This window comes from Trachurus japonicus, chromosome 19 (assembly GCF_045865225.1).
Source record: "Trachurus japonicus isolate A0001 chromosome 19, Traja_1.0".
Classification (NCBI taxonomy): domain Eukaryota; kingdom Metazoa; phylum Chordata; class Actinopteri; order Carangiformes; family Carangidae; genus Trachurus; species Trachurus japonicus.
In genome coordinates, this window is record NC_140925.1 from 21,211,906 (window position 1) to 21,228,233 (window position 16,328).

The following is a 16,328-nucleotide window of genomic DNA, read 5'->3' on the forward strand; positions in this document are numbered from 1 at the left end:
ATCACCAAATACTTTCAAATATTTACTTTTGCTTTACACGCAGTCACAGTTTCATGGTGTGTTTTCATTAAGCCGTGTGTGACTCATGAACACTAGAAGCTGATGTCTGCTGGGTTTACTCTGCAGGGTGTCGATACTGACGAGAAGGAGAAAGGCTCCAAGACCGATGTCACCAAGCTGTTTGGTGCCAACACGCCCACGGTGTCCTGCTCCTTCGACAGTGAGTGACGCAAATACCAGTGAACACGCAACTTAACATGCTCTTCCATGCGAATGCTTACTCAGCTGACATGTGTAAATGCATGTATGGCACATGTGATCGTGTTCTTACAGTATATATATTTTTTCTCCTTTCTATAGGGTCGTATTTGTACCATCTCCGTGTGTACGTCTACCAGGCGCGGAACTTGACATCTATGGACAAAGACAGCTTCTCTGGTACCATATAATTAGATAAAGTTCACCAGTGGATGTGAAGAGTTGAATAAACTGATTAAATACACATCATTGCAAGTATGGTTGGTATGCTAACCCTGGATCCAAAAAACAAACAAACATTTACTTTAAACCACTTAATTTCTTGCCTCCTCAGACCCGTATGCACACATCTCCTTCCTGCATCTCAGTAAAACAACTGAGAAGCTGCAAGCAACTCTGAATCCGACCTGGGACCAAACTCTGATTTTCAATGATGTGGAGATTTATGGAGACCCCCAGAGTATCGCCCACTGCCCCCCTGATGTGGTGTTTGAGTTCTACGACAACGACCAAGTGGTGAGTTGAGGAAGATAAACAATAAAATCAATCCCTCTTGTTTCAAATCAAATTCTAACAATAATACATGATATTCTAGATCTACAGCTGATGCTGTGTTTAAAAAAAAGAAGTCTTTTTAACTTTGCAGTCCTTATAGCTTGTAACGTGATCTAGGAATTTATTTATTTATTTATTTATTTATTTATTTATTTCGGACATGTTAGTTGAATCAGACTTCATCACACACAATTTCAGTTACACAATACAAGCACATGACTGAAAGGGAAAACGGGAGAAGCATAAAGCTTATCAGGTCGATTACCATTCAGAATACATTCATTTCATCACAATTTTTCTTTCTTAGCATACGTGATACAACAGCAGAGCTGCCGTCTGGACTTCAGACAGCCAGTCCAGAATAACGTTAAACCCCTTTCTCTGGGTTTAAATCAATTTATAATTGTCTAGAATAGAGTTTCGTATTTCTTTTTTAAAAGCCCACAAGTTTCTTGATTTTTTAAACCTCATCATCTAGTTTGTTCCACTGTTTGACACCAGTGACTGAGATAGAAAAGGATTTTAGCCTAGTTCTCACTCTCTGTCTAAATAACATACAGTATTTCCTCTCAGATTGTGTGTCACTTCTCTGTCTATGAAAAAACCTGGTAAGTTATGTGGAAGGTCCCTGTTTGCGGCCCTGTACAGAACATAATCTGCAGAGTTTTGTAGTTGATTAAGTCGTGTAGTTTGAGGATTTTTGCATTGATGAACAACTGGTTTGTGTGTGCTCTAAATTCTAGCTAAGATGTGTTTGTGCCATGTTTTTCTCTGTGTAGGGGAAGGATGAGCTGCTGGGCCGCACTGTTTGTGTCCCAATGGTGAAACTGAACCCAAGCATAGACCAGACACCTAAACTTCTGTGGCATCCCATCACCCAGAAGGGACATAAGGCTGGGGAGGCCCTGGTGGCTGCTGAACTGATGCTTCAAGACAAGGTTTGCAATCAAAGTAACGGAGAACAGGCTCCTTTACAGTATTTAAAACAACTTAAGGCCTTTTTGCTCTTATAGTTTGTTGTGTAATGTAACTCTGTCTTGTCTCTGCAGTCGGGGCAGTCGGATCTTCCTCTGGTTCCCCCAAAGAGATCAGAGAACCTCTACATGGTTCCCCAGGGCATCCGTCCTGTGGTGCAGCTCACTGCCGTGGAGGTAACACACAGTACACAACCTGACATCCTGTCCTGCTGAACTGAACTGCTGACTATCGTGTCTCTAAATCCTCCTCCCTGTGCATCTCTGTGTGTATCCAGATTCTGGCCTGGGGTCTGAGGAACATGAAGCCGTACCAGCTGGCCTCGGTGTCGTCACCCAGCCTGGTGGTGGAGTGTGGGGGGCAGAGGGTGGAGTCGGCCGTCATCAAGAACATGAAGAAGAGCCCCAACTTCCCCAGCTCGGTCCTCTTCATCAAAGTGGTAACGGCAGCGTGGCATCATCTCAACAGAGTGTGTGTGTGGTAGATTAGATAAGTGTTGGGGATGTAGTTTAATCTCCTGGCATCTTCTCCACCCAGCTCCTCCCTAAGGACGAGATGTACACACCTCCCATCGTCCTGAAGGTGATCGATCACCGGCCGTTCGGCAGGAAGCCCGTGGTGGGTCAGTGCACCATCACGTCTCTGGAGGAGTTCAGATGTGACCCGTACGTCCTCACAGCAGAGGGAGCCATGTCCTCCAAAAGTACGTTTTAGTAGTAGTAGTTTATTCCATCTTTTACACAAAATGATTTACAGTTGAGCATCAATCACAGTCAGTCAACCTTCCATAAAACCATCATTCGTTCAACTAGTTCATAAATAGATCGAAAAGGTGCAGGCTGAAGCTATCTAGCTTATAGATGCCTAATCTTTAATTCAATTTTCCATTAAATCCATTAGAGCTCTTCATGATGTCAGAGTCATAGAAGGAAACAAGTATCCAATAATTAACAAATGTAGCCAAAATAAAATAAATAGATAATTAAACAGTATTGCAGTTGCAATCAGAGTCGTAGAAAGAAATAATTATCCAATAATTAACAAGTGTAGCCAAAAAAATAAAAGAAATAAATAATTTAACAGCATTACAGTTGCAGTCAACACCCAATTAATCAATCCTGTTTATAGCTTTCTATCATACTATGTTTTAATCTATTTTTAAATTGTGTTATGTTTTTACATTGTTTGAGATCCTCTGACAAGCTATTCCACAGTTTTACTCCCGCCACAGAAATACACATGCTTTTTAATGTAGTATTTATTCTTGGTTGTTTTAAGTTAAGTTTCCCTCTTAGCTCATATCTCCCCTCTCTTTCCTTGAACATTTTTTGAATATTATTAGGGAGTACATTTTTCTTGGCTTTGTATATAATCTGTGCAGTTTTAGTAAGGCATACAATATCAATTAAAACGCAGCGAGACCCATGTCCTTGCTCTAACGTCGTCCTCTCCTCACCACAGTGGCTCTGATGATGGCCAGCCCGTCCAAACATGTCTCCATCCACATGGAGGAGTCGAGGCCGCTGCTAGAAGCTCAGGTAAACTCCGCCACCTTCTGCCGCGACCAATCAATCACCTTACCTGCTTTTGTTGATTTTAATAAGTGGCTTTGTTAATTACTTTTTCTAAAAACACATTAAATTGCCCTCTGTTCACTAAAATGTGCAGAATTTGACCCTCGAGTCAAATTTGACCAACGTTATTACTCTGGCTTACAGTTCATGTACAGTATGTCAGCTGCTGTCAACAAAATGGCTTCTCCTCCCTCCCACTTTGTATGTATGATCACCTGTTACAGCTTTCTAATCTAAAACACAGCTGGGTGCCAATGAGAGTGGAAGGCTGAAATCATTAAATCCACTACAACAAGCTTGGAAATGCCTCATAATGACACAATGACATTAATGTGTGTGGGAATTGTCATAACATCTTTGTTTTGACTTCATTAATTGAATTAATCTAATTGGCACTAATTGAATGAGCACGTTTAATTTTTTTTTTTTTTCATAGCATGGGCGTAACATGCAATGGGATTAGATTTGGCCTTCAGGCACTGTTTGCGATGTAATAAGATGATGTTGCCATCAGTGTTTCTGTAAATCCTGTTTTCATTGTTTGCTGAAAACAAAAGTTTGGCATTATTAGCATTATGTTTGCTAAATATGAAGCTACAACCACTTGCCAGTTGTCTTGGGGTCATCTTAGCTTCTTAAACGTGAAACAAGCTAGAGTCCCTCTTCTAATTTCTGATTACTGAAATCTAATTTAATAATAAAACTACAAAATTTGATGCCGTATGTAGCCTAACTCTTGGCAGGCAAGAATAGGAAAAAGGTCCAGCTGCAGCCCTGCAGCCCATAAACCACTCCCATTATCACAACCCTAACCCGCCCATGACCCACTTTTGGAAATTCTACTTCCTTCATGTTCATCATTCACTTTTGTGCGGTGGCTGCAGCTGAATACCCATGAAGAACAACACAGTGCCATGGTGCATATTATGGGACAGAAGTAAAGTTATGTAGTGAGCCTCCTACAGGCCTGCAGCCTCACTACAGCTGCCCACCATGCTGCACTACCCATCGTTACGCCCGTGTTTCACAGATTTGGTGTCACTTGTTGATCTTTTTCTGTCACTACAATTCACTGTTTCACTTTTTTGCCTATTGTGTGTACTACATTGTTTTTGTATGTTTCTGATGTATGTGTATATGTAAGTGACTTCTTCTCTGTTTTGTGTCACTTCACATCACAAAGCATGTAGAGAAGGTGAGTGTAACATGACAATTAAGACTGAGAGTTAAGATTATTTTACCAAAAGCAGAACAAGTACGGTAATAACACTGTGGAATGAAATCATTAGGAAAAGGAAACGATTGATTGGTGGAGCAAATTCTACGCTTCAGTTGGAGACCAGGAGAGATGTGGCCCCTACCTGAAGAAAGGATATGACACCCTCAAAGTAAGTGGGCTTATCTCTGCAATACTTTCCACAGGTTTGATTCACTTGTCTGTATCTGGAGCTGACCTCAGTGCGACTGTCCATTTTTAGGTGTATGACAGTGAACTGGAGGACATCGCAGAATTCAAAGGACTGACGGACTTCTGCAACACCTTCAAGCTGCAGCGGGGCAAGAATGAAAATGGCGACGATGACCCCTCAGTGGTTGGAGAGCTCAAGGTAAACTGCCACCACTCAGAGCACTGACACTTGATTTGATATCCTGGAATCAAAAACTGTGAAAGACATACTGACAAAAGAAAAACGGTTAAATCTGCGTGTGTCCCTCGTACCTGCAGGGCTCATTCAAGGTGTACCCTCTGCCAGACGACCCGGGCGTTGCCGCTCCCCCCCGCCAGTTCAGGGAGCTGCCCCTCAGCGGGCCCCAGGAGTGTCTGGTCAGGATCTATGTGGTCCGGGGCATCGATCTGCAGCCCAAAGACAATAACGGCAAAGTGAGAACGAATCTTTATAAAAGCAGCATATTCCAACACACCAGTCGGCACGCGCCACTTAAACCTGTCCTCTGTCTCTGTCTCAGTGTGATCCATACTTAAAGATATCACTGGGAAAGAAGTCGATTGAAGACAGAGACCATTACATACCCAACACCATCAGCCCTTTATTTGGAAGGTAACATTTATAAAGTAATGAACTCAAATGGAGAAATCTATTGGGCCGTTTCACCTCTCAAACACTCTTGTTTGTTTTAGGATGTTTGAGATGACGTGTTTCCTGCCTCAGGACAAAGACCTGAAGATCTCTGTCTATGACTATGACCTCCTGAGCCGGGACGAGAAGGTCGGCGAGACAGTGATCGACCTGGAGAACCGCTTCCTGTCCAGATATAACTCGTACTGTGGCCTGCCACAAACATACTGCATGTGAGTAAAGAAAAAGGGGTGGTGGGGGGGGGTATTTGTCTAGAAATACATAGTGTTGATGAGTCTCTGAACACATTTCTCTGTCTGTCCTAGTTCTGGTATAAACCAGTGGAGGGACCAGCTGAAGCCGTCTCAGATCCTGGAGAACCTGGCCCGTCTCAAAGGCCTGTCCAAACCCAGGACCGAAGACAACGGCAACTCACTCACATTCAACGGCAAAGACTACACACTGGCTCAGTTTGGTAATGTCAATGGCTTCATTCAATCATTACTATTATACCTTAAAGGGATACTTCACCCAAAATTGATAATTCACCAATTTTCTACTCACCATCATCAATCAATCAATCAATCAATCAATGTATTATTTAAAGTGCAAAATCACCATGGTACATGGTCTCAATACACTTTCCAATAAAAACAAGTACAATAATAACAACAGATAATAAAAAAACATTCGAAAAAACACCAGAGGAAAATGATAAAACAGTTAAAAGTTTGTTTACAATAATGACAGTCAATAAAACAATAGTAAAACACCAGAGGAAAATGCTAAAATAAGTTAGTTTAATCAAAGTATTGGGTCAAGGAAGGGTTTGGAGATTTTGGGTGAAGTACCCCTTTAAGCTACAGGTACTCATAAATGACAGTTTAAATTAGGCTGCTGTCCTTCAGTGTGGACAGGACGTATTTGTGTTTATACTGGTAAAAAGATGAGTTGTTTCCTGAATGCAATCCCCAAAAGTTTCACTTCTTCATGCTGTTGCTGTCTTGTTGTAATAATAGAAGGCAGCTACTTTACCTTTATTGATTGAATCTCACTGGTATATTATCTCTAACTAAGGTGCAAAATGTTTTGTCATCCAGAGAACAACAAGGAAGTTCACCAACACTTGGGTCCGGCCCGAGAACGACTCTGTCTGCACGTGCTCAGGAAACAGGGACTAGTCCCTGAACACGTGGAGACCAGGACCCTTTACAGCAGCTTCCAGCCTAATCTGTCTCAGGTGAGATACCTCCACTCACACATACTCTGTCTGTACAGTACGTGTCCATCTGTGCCTCTTATGCAGCAGCTCTGTGTGACCTGTACATTGTGTGTGGACTTAGGGAAAGCTTCAGATGTGGGTGGATGTTTTCCCCAAAAGCATCGGCGTCCCTGGACCCCCCTTTGACATCACACCACGCAAAGCCAAGAAGTGAGTGGTGCAGCTTTACGGTGCTTGGTCACAGGTCACAGCAGACGCCAGTGAGCTAACATCCACTGTGTTTGAACGTTCAGGTATTTCCTACGAGCCGTCGTCTGGAACACCACAGATGTGACTTTAGATGAGACGAGCATCACTGGAGAAAACATGAGTGACATCTACGTCAAAGGGTATAATATTCACTTCAATATACACATCTAGGGATTATGTTAGACTATGTATGCTTTGAAGGTCTCAGATCTGTTTCATTTATGCTTTTAGAATTTAATTTGTTGCTTTATGATGCTGTTTTCATCAACCATTGTTTATAATCCTCCTATAGCTGTTCAAATATTGATTTGAAGTAAAACTATATAGTAGAGTGCTATTGTGTGACAACATAGGACAGAGAAGAATAACTTGTGTTCTTCCCTGTGCCAGCTGGATGCCAGGCATGGAGGAGGACAAGCAGAAGACTGACGTCCACTACCGGTCTCTGGACGGGGACGGTAACTTCAACTGGAGGTTCATCTTTGAGTTTGACTACCTGCCTGCTGAGCAGCTCTGCCTGGTGTCCAAGAAGGTAAGGCCCGTCTGGACCACTGACCTGCTGCCTTATAATACAGCAAAACCCATTTAAAAATAAAACTGGTCTGAATCGCATGTTTTCGTGTGCACAGGAACACTTTTGGAGTCTGGACAAATCAGAGTTCAGGATTCCCCCCAAGCTGATTGTTCAGATATGGGACAACGATAAATTCTCATTGGACGATTACCTTGGTAAGACCATTCATTTGAAGTAGAACTAAGAAAATCAGACTTTTATTCAAGTGTTTGTTTTACTGAGACATTATAAAACTTGACCTCTTCACTGTGTGTGATCCCAGGCACAGTGGAGCTGGATTTGCGTGACCTGGTCGCTCCTGCAAAGAACCCAGACAAGTGCTCTCTGGACATGATGGATGTTCTGGAAGTCGGAGTCCCAAACAAGAAGGAGCTCGCCAAGTCTCTGTTTGCACAGCAGTCAGTCAGAGGCTGGTGGCCCTGCGTCATTGAAAAGGACGGGCAGAGAGCCCTGGGTGTAAGTGTGAACAGAGAAGCACACAGAAATATGTGGATGCAGTTTAGTTAAACTAAGTTGTTCAAACCTGAACTATAGAGCAGATGAATGAGTGATGAGGGTGGATGAGGAAGAAGTTCCTCCTGCTACTTTGACTCTGCTAACAGCAACTGTGAATAGTAAAAAGAAATGGCAGTTGTATTTTCATAAATAAGGGAGTTTCCCCCTGAGTTTGACTTTGCATTTCATGTTCACTCCTTTCAAACAAAACAATAGTTAAATTAGATGTGGAGGCCTGATGCATAGATTCAGCTGCATTTTGAATCTTCTGGAGGGTGTGTTGTTAACTCCTCGTTGAGCTGTACTCTTTATGTGTGCTTGTGTGTGTCTGTAGGGGAAAGTGGAGATGACACTGGAGATTGTAAGTGAAGCCGACGTAGATGAGAAACCTGCAGGAAAAGGCAGAGATGAACCCAACATGAACCCTAAACTGGACCCTCCCAAGTAAGACTGCAATGACTGTTAAAAATGCTCCTGCACATTATTCAGAACTGATCTCTGACAAGTGTCCACACATTCACTCATTCATTCTCCATAATCACCAGACGCCCAGAAACGTCCTTCTTCTGGTTTACCAACCCATGTAAGACCATGAAGTTCATTGTGTGGAGAAGGTTCAGGTGCCTCTTCATCGTCCTCATCCTCCTCACCATAGTCATTCTCTTCCTCGCCATCCTGTTGTACTCTTTACCGGTAAGGACACACCAGATATTAGTCATTTATTCTGAAATTGGCAGGTGAAAATGTGTGTTTGATGTTTGCGGGCTAAGGCTTACGAATGCACTGATTTGAATGTTCTTTTTCCTCTCTCAGAACTACATCTCAATGAAGATTGTGAAGCCTCTAGCATAACTTCACACTGGGGGAGAAGCAATGGACCTATAAAGGACTGTAAATGATGAACAATGTCTACAGGATCACACAACATGATGTTTTCAGGTTGTCTGTCAACCGTCTGCACCTCCCCTTCTCACCAAGATCTCAGCAAGGCCCGGAGGGAATTTCCTCAAATGTGGTACAAACATCCACCTGGATTCAAGGATGAACCAATTAGAATTTAAAGGTCAAAATTCAAAGGCCAAGGTCGCTCTGACCATGTTTTTAGTCATAACTCACCTATTATGGACTAATTTAACACAAATATATAATAGGATAAAAGCATTAAGTAATGACATTTTATGTTCAGAAGGTCAAAGGTCAGTTTTATTGTGTGATCAAAATGTGGCGCAAAAACACCTTTGGCTGTGAACTCAGCACTGTCACTGAGTATGAGGAGATTGTGGCTGTATTTCCTACAACTCGTCTAGTTGGCAGGTTCATTTTTTTTAATTTTTTTTGCATCTAGTTTTTTTATAAATGGGGACTGGGTGCTTGCACTTTTGCACTATATCACTGTATTTTACCATCAACACTTTGTCTACGTTACCAAACTGTGACAGACTTGTGAGCAACACTAAGAACTGCACAGCTGTTATTTTCTCCAAACAACACACACTCACACACACAGTAATCCCTCTACACTGTAATGCAATCTGACATCACAAGTTTTAATTGTTAAAACCACATTATGGAAAAGAAAAAGTATTGCTTGTTTTAAACGGTATTTAGTTATGTTGTATTGGATTGCACAATGGTGACAAATGTTTGTTATATTTATACACACTATATGGAAATGAGGTGACGCACAGCTGTGGTTTGTCTGTATTTTTGACAGTTCTGTCAGAACATTACAATGCACCAGGGCTTCTGTCTTTATCACTCGGTGTAATCTGACCAAATACAAGTAAAGGGGGATTTTAGCTACCAACAGTCTGTCTTTTATCTGTTGCATAATATGTTTAATATATTAAACAATATTCAAGAAACAGGTGTTGGTGTCGGGAATCAGGGAAAAACTGATTTATGTGTCTAAATCAGCAGTATGATGATGAGCAGGATGATTTTAAGAATTGTTCTATCTCTGTGTCTAAATGCAAAATTTGCAGGAATTCCAAAATGAAGTTTAACAGGTTTGAAATGAATACAAATAGTGCAGATCATTTAACAATTAGATATGTACAACACATGTACCAAAGTTCAGTCATATACATCTTCATGATTCAATTTCTGATCAATTCTTTAGTGTTTATCACACAATGAAAATATTATGACAGTCATTGGCTTCTATGTGGATTGTTTCCCCTTAGCAAATATAAAATATGTGTATAGAGCAACTGTTTATTATTCCTCTGAGGTGTGATGTTTGCAGTGCTGCTGCAGCAGCGCCTCCACCTCTCCTCTCCGTGCCAGGCTGTTGGCTTTGCCTTGGAAACGTCCGTTCTTGCCGGCCCCCTTCCCCTGGAGCATCTCTAACACCCTGGACACAACAAAGAATCATACAGTGCCAAACTCTGTTGACATTTTAACAGTAAACACTAAATAAATGTGTGGTTGTGTCTCTTACTGTGGTCCCATCTCAGTCACTGGTCCACTGGGTCCAGCCAGCAGAAACAAACCAGGTCCCTTTTCTTCTCCAACAGTGAGGAAAACTAAGGTTTCCTACAGGCAGACAAAACAAGGCTTAACAAAAACATTCAACTGCTAAGACCAACAACTCAACAGTCAGGTTATGATCTTACCTCTGTGTTTATTTCATTGGCAATAATATTCATGAACTCATTGTCACCCTCTTTTCTAGAGAGAAAAAGAAACACAATGTTGTTAATCATTATATCAACCCTGATGACACATTGCAGCTGTAAAAATCTTATAAAAACATGTAACCAGTTTTTAAAATCCTTCTTACTTGTGCAGGCTGAAGACGTTTCCTCTCTGGGGATTGTTGTTAAAGTTCTGAGCGATGAGGACGGCCATGTCCCGTAGCAGGCTCAGGTTAGTCTGACAAAGACATTTTTATGATATTAGAAAGTCTGAAATATGATACAGTGTATGTCAGACAGAGGGGTTGTCATTTAAAATGAGCTCTCTATAATTAATGAGCTCTTCTGGCAACTAACAGGAATTACAACAACATTAATATTTCAGGATTTAATGCTCATGCACCACTGATGAAGAGACTCTCTTACTTTCTGAAGAAGCTTCACAGACTTCTGCAGCTTGTCGACTGCCTCCACGTGCTCATCAGGGCCGGTCCTGTTGAACAATGACAAGGATTTTTCACTTCAAATGTATTCAACGCGTTTAACTTCAAACTGAAGAAGACATTTGATCACTTACTTCAGTAGAGACACCAGTGAGCGCTCAGTGCTGTAGCTTTTCTCTGCATACTTCAGTACTCTGTTTCCTGCCAGGAAGATCAGGTTGGTTTTGTTTTTCTTTCCTTTCTCAGTTCCCAGTAGCTTTATTACCTGAAATCAATAAAGTAAAAATAAAGAAAGTGAACTGGAAGGATCCAAAACCACCGACCATAACTCAGTGTATTACTCTCTATTTGGAGGACTAATGGAGGAACATGGGTTATTATAAGACTGGCATGTATCTCTCTAGGATTGATAGTGTACTGCTGTTACTCCCTTTGGTGCAAATATCTATTCTCTGTGCGATTTCTCTTTATGGTATTTTTACTGCATTTTATTTACTTGTATTTCAATTCATAGGGTCCTATGTCAGTGAATGTTTTGTTTTGTGGAAAAATGAAAAATAAAAAGTTAAAAAAAAATTAAATAAAGAAAGTGAATAATATAAATCTCCAGTATTACAAATATGTCATGGATATGTGCAGAATAGTGACTTATGCAATTGCACAACCTCCTAAACATTAAAAACGATGCAAAAGTGACACATCTAAGTGTTTGTGTATCCCTGTTTGTGAAGTTGTACCTGTAAGTGACTGAGGTTAGACACGTGGGTCCCACAGCACATGTTGGCATCAACACCCTCGATATCAATGATCCGAATGGGCCCGGCGTGGTCGTCTGGCAGCCCTCGAGACCTCACCTGGTTCACACACAAATACAGTGTAACATTGATATTTCTTGTCATATTGATAGATAGAGGACGTTCAGTTAGAGATACAGTATGTTTGAGCCACTGATCACAGAGTATGAGGAGTTTTCTACAGCAGTAAGTACAGTACACATACCTTTTCCACAGCAGGGTCATCTATGGAGAGAAGCTGAACAGTGACGGTGACTTGAGCTCTGATCTTCTCATTAACGGCCTCCTCCAGGGCCTGGAGCTGAGCAGCCTTCACACATGGAGCGTCCAGCTCAATGGAGCTTCTCTGACGCCCCAGGTCCCTGAATAAAAACACACCACAGATGCAGGTAAACCCACCAGTCTTGGGTTTTATTCAGAGAGAGAGGTAATCTGTGCAGAGGTGGAGTACCAAGATGTGGTCTTGTATCCAAACATTGTATCTGCCAGTGCTGTGATCAAATGTTGACCTGGGAGTGAAACAAGCAAAGCTCAGAACAATATCATGAATACAATCATTTGCCTCCAGGGTATCCCCTTAATTCTGATCTTATTTATGAAATGGTCCTTACCCGAGTGTTGCTGCATGTGGTCAAACCTCCTCTCCCAGTCCACCTTCAGCTGCACCTCCTGACCCGCCTCCAGAGGTGAACTCACAAAGTGGACAGCGTCTGGTCCCTGCCTGGTCACCCTCAACACCGGGACATCCCCGATCAGCCCGTGGTCATCTGGCTGAGGGAAGACATCACATAACAGGAGGTCAAAGTTTGATATTTCATAGCAAGATTGTTCGTGATTTCTGGTCGAGGCAACTTGCAAGGAAGCAACATAAAGTCACATTTTCTTCATAAATAATGTCATATTTTGAAGAAGGGCTTACTTGTCCACCCCCCTCAGGAAACAAGATGGTGTCTTGGAGCTTGACGTTGAAGCCCTTGAGAGTTTCTTTCTTTCCATTGACTTCGTGCTTTAATTCACCTGGGCTGCAGGACACTACTGAGGTAACAAACTACGGGAGAAAAATAAAGAATGAAACAAAAACTTACGGTTTCTACGAAGAGTGTGGTTAACGGACAACTGGTCGATATGAGTTTCACTTTTTAAATAAAGTCCAGATTTGAACACAGATCGACAGCATGCTCTTTAGACCAGAAGAAACTGTGCATTCACGATATCACTGGTAGGCTACATGATACACTTATTATAAATCAACATTATAAGTAGACATATAATGCATTCATCACATGATAAAAGCCAGATCTACGGTTTCGTTATACATTATTACAGTTAGCTAGACTGGTGGCTGCTGCTGCTTGGAGTATAGAGACCATGGATCTAAATATAATACATCCATGATAGAGACATTAGCAGCCATGCTAACCTCTTCTGCAGAATGACTTCGCCGGGTTTTAAACAGTTTAGTGGTCGTGAAGTGTGTGAAAACTGTTTCATACCTCTTTCATGTAGCAATCCCGTTGACACTGAAAAGCCATGGTGGAGTACTTTAACAGGAAAACTTGCTGATAACGGGAGTTTGTACAAGTATGACGAACTCCAGTCTACAGCTACAGCTGTCAGCTCAGTACGGATACTAAGAGCGTCCAAACTTAGTCACAACGACTTTTGAGTCTTTGATTCTTTCCTTCTTTCTTTCTTTCCTGACATATAAAGGACATATAAAGGAAAATAACATATTACTAAAAAAAAAATATTGGGAATTTGGCTGTCTTGTTCCAAAATATCATATTAAATCACTAAAATAAACTTTTGTTCGGACTAAATATATAGGCTACTGTGAAAACGACAAGCTGGCATGAAACACGGTGATCAAACCTTGGGTAGCCAATCATCACCTTCGAAAAAATTGGTTGACCAGCTGATATGACCAGCTGATATTTGAAAGACATGCTGAATTATCATGAGCATTTGAATCATTTTTGTTTATTTATTATTATATGACAGTGCACATGCACCAATAATTGAATTAAAGTGGTTTGCATCTTTTTCTGCTGCATTGTACTGCCATCTTCTGGACTTACTGAAAGTAACAGGCCTAATGTGTTGCAATTCTCAGCTGAGAACATAAACCAAAACACCTTAACACCAGATCATAGTTGATAAAAAGCATTTTAATGAAAACTGACAGTGTCAGTGTACAGAGGACAAGAATGAGTCAATAAATAATCTTATAGAAAATATTACAGTATTGGGACAATCAGATCATCAGCAAATATTACAAGCGTCAACAAACACTGGAGAGGAGGCACTGCACGTCTCAGTCAGACTATAAGGGAAATAAGAAGAAAGTAATTAATGTCACCTCTGACCAAAACACACATTTGACTTCAGCATGTGAAAATCCAGGAAATGAATTAATCTCTGCAGCTCTCCATATAACATTTTAGATACTTACATCACTGAGATCACCCATATCCGGTGTCCCTCCCTTATTAGTGACAGCCATCTCTTGGATCATCTAAAAAAAGAAATGCAGATGTTTACAGTTACACACACACACACACACACACACACACACACACACACACACACACACACACACACACACACACACACACACTATTACTTCACTTACATCCATGTATCTATCGTATTCTTCCTTTCCGTCATCTTCTTCATGCTCCCAGTCTCTCCAATTATCAAAGTCTACAGTAATCCAGCTGGCCTGCAAAAAAGTAGGTGAAACAACACAATTCATAATGGCATTCACCCAGAATGACTGTGAAAAATGTATTATAAACACAAATCTTATAACTGATTACAGACAGATTTACCTTGGCGACATCCTTCTGGAGTCGAGGCCATGCAAAATCAGGCTTCACCTTCCTCAGCAACATGTTGATGGTGCGGTCATAGACTCTTTCTCTGGAGTCCTTTTAAAAAGATAGTATATGTGACTATGTGTTTACTGCATAGGACATTAGCTATACTCCATCATAGACAAGAATTCAGTGCTTACATTGACTAGGATTTCGTCGTAGAAGTAGAGCTCATTGTAGAAGAAGTCATCTGTGTCGTTTTTACAGCTGATCGGACAGGGTTGTCACAAGAACAAGTTAGCACAACATATACAAAATTCACAGCAGCTGCCCACATTATCTTTCCATTTCCTGAAACAATGGCTTTTTGATAAGATTTTCAACAGCTGCTGCTATAGCTACTAAAAGCATAGATAGAAAGTTCTAGAAAGAAAGAAGAACATTTTCTCTAACTTGTTGTAAACTCACCATAAAATCATTTTGTCTTTCTGAATATCAACTTGGACATCTTTAGGTCTTTGCACGTGGAAATTGACGGTGACATATTTCTTTCTGTCATACCACCGGGCATGTGCTGGCTGACTGTTGAGACACAAATGAAATCATCATCACAATAATTTGTTTAAGTTTTTTCTTTTTCTAGTGTGAAACACTGTCATAATCAAAACGATTAGCAAAAACATGTGTAGGTCAATAGTCGAGAGAAGAACTGGCAGCACTTACCTCTCCTCTGGTCTGACAATTTTGGTCTTGTTCATTTCGATTCTTGTCAAAAAACAAACAAACAACAATAAAATCCTAAAACAGAAACCAGCCTTTTCTTACTTTGACCGTGGAAAAGTAAAAGACATGTGGGTCATTGGTTCAAGCTGTGTGTCTAATGCAGTGGCCAGGCCCTGATAGCTATTTATAGAGCAGTTGGTATCAGCTGCTGGTTTGACGAGCCGGCCACAGCCCCTTCCCCTGCCCCTTATGGTCTGTCCGTGGAACTCTCTGGAAAACAGATGCATTTTCTGGGTTCCTCAAAACTTCAGCCACCCCCAACTTAACAGGGTGGGGGTGGGGGCAGGGACACAGAACAGAAGAGTGCATGCCAACAAATGTAAAGACAGCTTTTACAAACAACTTTTGCCTTTTTTTTGTCTTTGTGGAACACAATGACTAAGAGTTAAATAATAGGCTAATAATAAAAAGTTGTAGGCCTATGCTTTCTTAATTTATTTGAATAGTCCTTCCCACAATGATTTATTTATTTTAATTATTGATTTCCTGTGTCACTTTTAGGCCCCACAGAAATATCATAAATTATAAATTAGATAAATAAATCAATACTTCTTATAATTATAATAATATTATAATAATAATTCAATTTCTGTTGGGTGACATCTCTGGATTTCCAGCAAACATACAAAAGTTCAATTTGAATAGGAATTACATGTAAGAAAAGGCCTACATATCTTTTAGTGATCTCTTTGGCTGACATTTTATTTCTTGTTGTTTATATTTATGTGTGTTGTGCAGTGCACACTAGTACAGGGGTTCTCAACTAGTCTCACTCTGGGCTCCACATTGTCCCGTGGTCATTAAGTCGCGACCCACTTTTATAGAATTCAAACCAAGATTTTTTTTTTTAAGCCTTTAAAAACTCATTTTGCT

The 16,328-nt window shown here is 40.9% G+C and overlaps 3 protein-coding genes across 6 annotated transcripts in view; 1 reads left to right on the forward strand and 2 right to left on the reverse strand.

Annotated features, from left to right (window-relative positions):
* LOC146967950 (myoferlin-like) overlaps positions 1-9,845 on the forward strand; it is a 27,389-nt gene extending 17,544 nt beyond the window's left edge. For 2 of the 4 annotated variants that reach the window (XM_085762129.1, XM_085762131.1), the window contains 24 exons: positions 127-220; positions 361-438; positions 593-774; positions 1,593-1,751; positions 1,863-1,964; positions 2,066-2,227; positions 2,326-2,491; positions 3,250-3,326; positions 4,546-4,557; positions 4,652-4,750; positions 4,841-4,969; positions 5,089-5,244; positions 5,331-5,422; positions 5,503-5,673; positions 5,767-5,915; positions 6,541-6,680; positions 6,784-6,872; positions 6,956-7,051; positions 7,302-7,443; positions 7,541-7,640; positions 7,748-7,941; positions 8,315-8,424; positions 8,526-8,673; positions 8,794-9,845. In XM_085762129.1, coding sequence (XP_085618255.1) covers positions 127-220; positions 361-438; positions 593-774; positions 1,593-1,751; positions 1,863-1,964; positions 2,066-2,227; positions 2,326-2,491; positions 3,250-3,326; positions 4,546-4,557; positions 4,652-4,750; positions 4,841-4,969; positions 5,089-5,244; positions 5,331-5,422; positions 5,503-5,673; positions 5,767-5,915; positions 6,541-6,680; positions 6,784-6,872; positions 6,956-7,051; positions 7,302-7,443; positions 7,541-7,640; positions 7,748-7,941; positions 8,315-8,424; positions 8,526-8,673; positions 8,794-8,832 — 2,886 coding nt within the window. In that variant the 3' untranslated portion in view covers positions 8,833-9,845. Of the gene's footprint in view, positions 1-126; positions 221-360; positions 439-592; positions 775-1,592; positions 1,752-1,862; positions 1,965-2,065; positions 2,228-2,325; positions 2,492-3,249; positions 3,327-3,506; positions 3,568-4,545; positions 4,558-4,609; positions 4,618-4,651; positions 4,751-4,840; positions 4,970-5,088; positions 5,245-5,330; positions 5,423-5,502; positions 5,674-5,766; positions 5,916-6,540; positions 6,681-6,783; positions 6,873-6,955; positions 7,052-7,301; positions 7,444-7,540; positions 7,641-7,747; positions 7,942-8,314; positions 8,425-8,525; positions 8,674-8,793 lie in introns of all 4 variants that reach the window. The other 2 variants (XM_085762132.1, XM_085762130.1) reach the window with 2 other exon arrangements.
* aarsd1 (alanyl-tRNA synthetase domain containing 1) lies at positions 9,695-13,494 on the reverse strand. The gene is made up of 12 exons (XM_085762134.1): positions 13,350-13,494; positions 12,776-12,904; positions 12,468-12,627; positions 12,308-12,365; positions 12,062-12,218; positions 11,800-11,916; positions 11,197-11,327; positions 11,046-11,112; positions 10,766-10,857; positions 10,599-10,653; positions 10,424-10,518; positions 9,695-10,336 (listed from the first exon to the last, which is right to left on the reverse strand). The coding sequence occupies exons 1-12, from the start codon at positions 13,386-13,388 to the stop codon at positions 10,201-10,203; spliced, it is 1,236 nt and encodes a 411-aa protein (XP_085618260.1). The 5' UTR covers positions 13,389-13,494; the 3' UTR covers positions 9,695-10,200.
* Positions 13,495-14,011: 517 nt separating this feature from the next.
* On the reverse strand, positions 14,012-15,630 carry ptges3l (prostaglandin E synthase 3 like). The gene is made up of 7 exons (XM_085762135.1): positions 15,396-15,630; positions 15,141-15,254; positions 14,873-14,939; positions 14,688-14,786; positions 14,489-14,578; positions 14,309-14,371; positions 14,012-14,179 (listed from the first exon to the last, which is right to left on the reverse strand). Exons 1-7 carry the CDS (start codon positions 15,428-15,430, stop codon positions 14,171-14,173), a joined length of 477 nt encoding a protein of 158 aa, XP_085618261.1. The 5' UTR covers positions 15,431-15,630; the 3' UTR covers positions 14,012-14,170.
* Positions 15,631-16,328: the final 698 nt, after the last annotated feature.

What these genes read in the sequence shown, in the direction of transcription:
- aarsd1 (XM_085762134.1), bottom strand. Translation starts at nt 13,388, where the DNA reads ATGGCTTTTCAGTGTCAACGGGATTGCTACATGAAAGAG. An exon ending in TTCCTGAGGGGGGTGGACAA is followed by an intron (nt 12,628 to 12,775) that starts GTAAGCCCTTCT and finishes GTCTTCCCTCAG; the next exon opens with CCAGATGACCACGGGCTGAT. An exon ending in CTAACCTCAGTCACTTACAG is followed by an intron (nt 11,328 to 11,799) that starts GTACAACTTCAC and finishes TATTGATTTCAG; the next exon opens with GTAATAAAGCTACTGGGAAC.
- ptges3l (XM_085762135.1), bottom strand. Translation starts at nt 15,430, where the DNA reads ATGAACAAGACCAAAATTGTCAGACCAGAGGAGAG. An exon ending in ACGACGAAATCCTAGTCAAT is followed by an intron (nt 14,787 to 14,872) that starts GTAAGCACTGAA and finishes TCTTTTTAAAAG; the next exon opens with GACTCCAGAGAAAGAGTCTA. An exon ending in AATACGATAGATACATGGAT is followed by an intron (nt 14,372 to 14,488) that starts GTAAGTGAAGTA and finishes TTCTTTTTTTAG; the next exon opens with ATGATCCAAGAGATGGCTGT.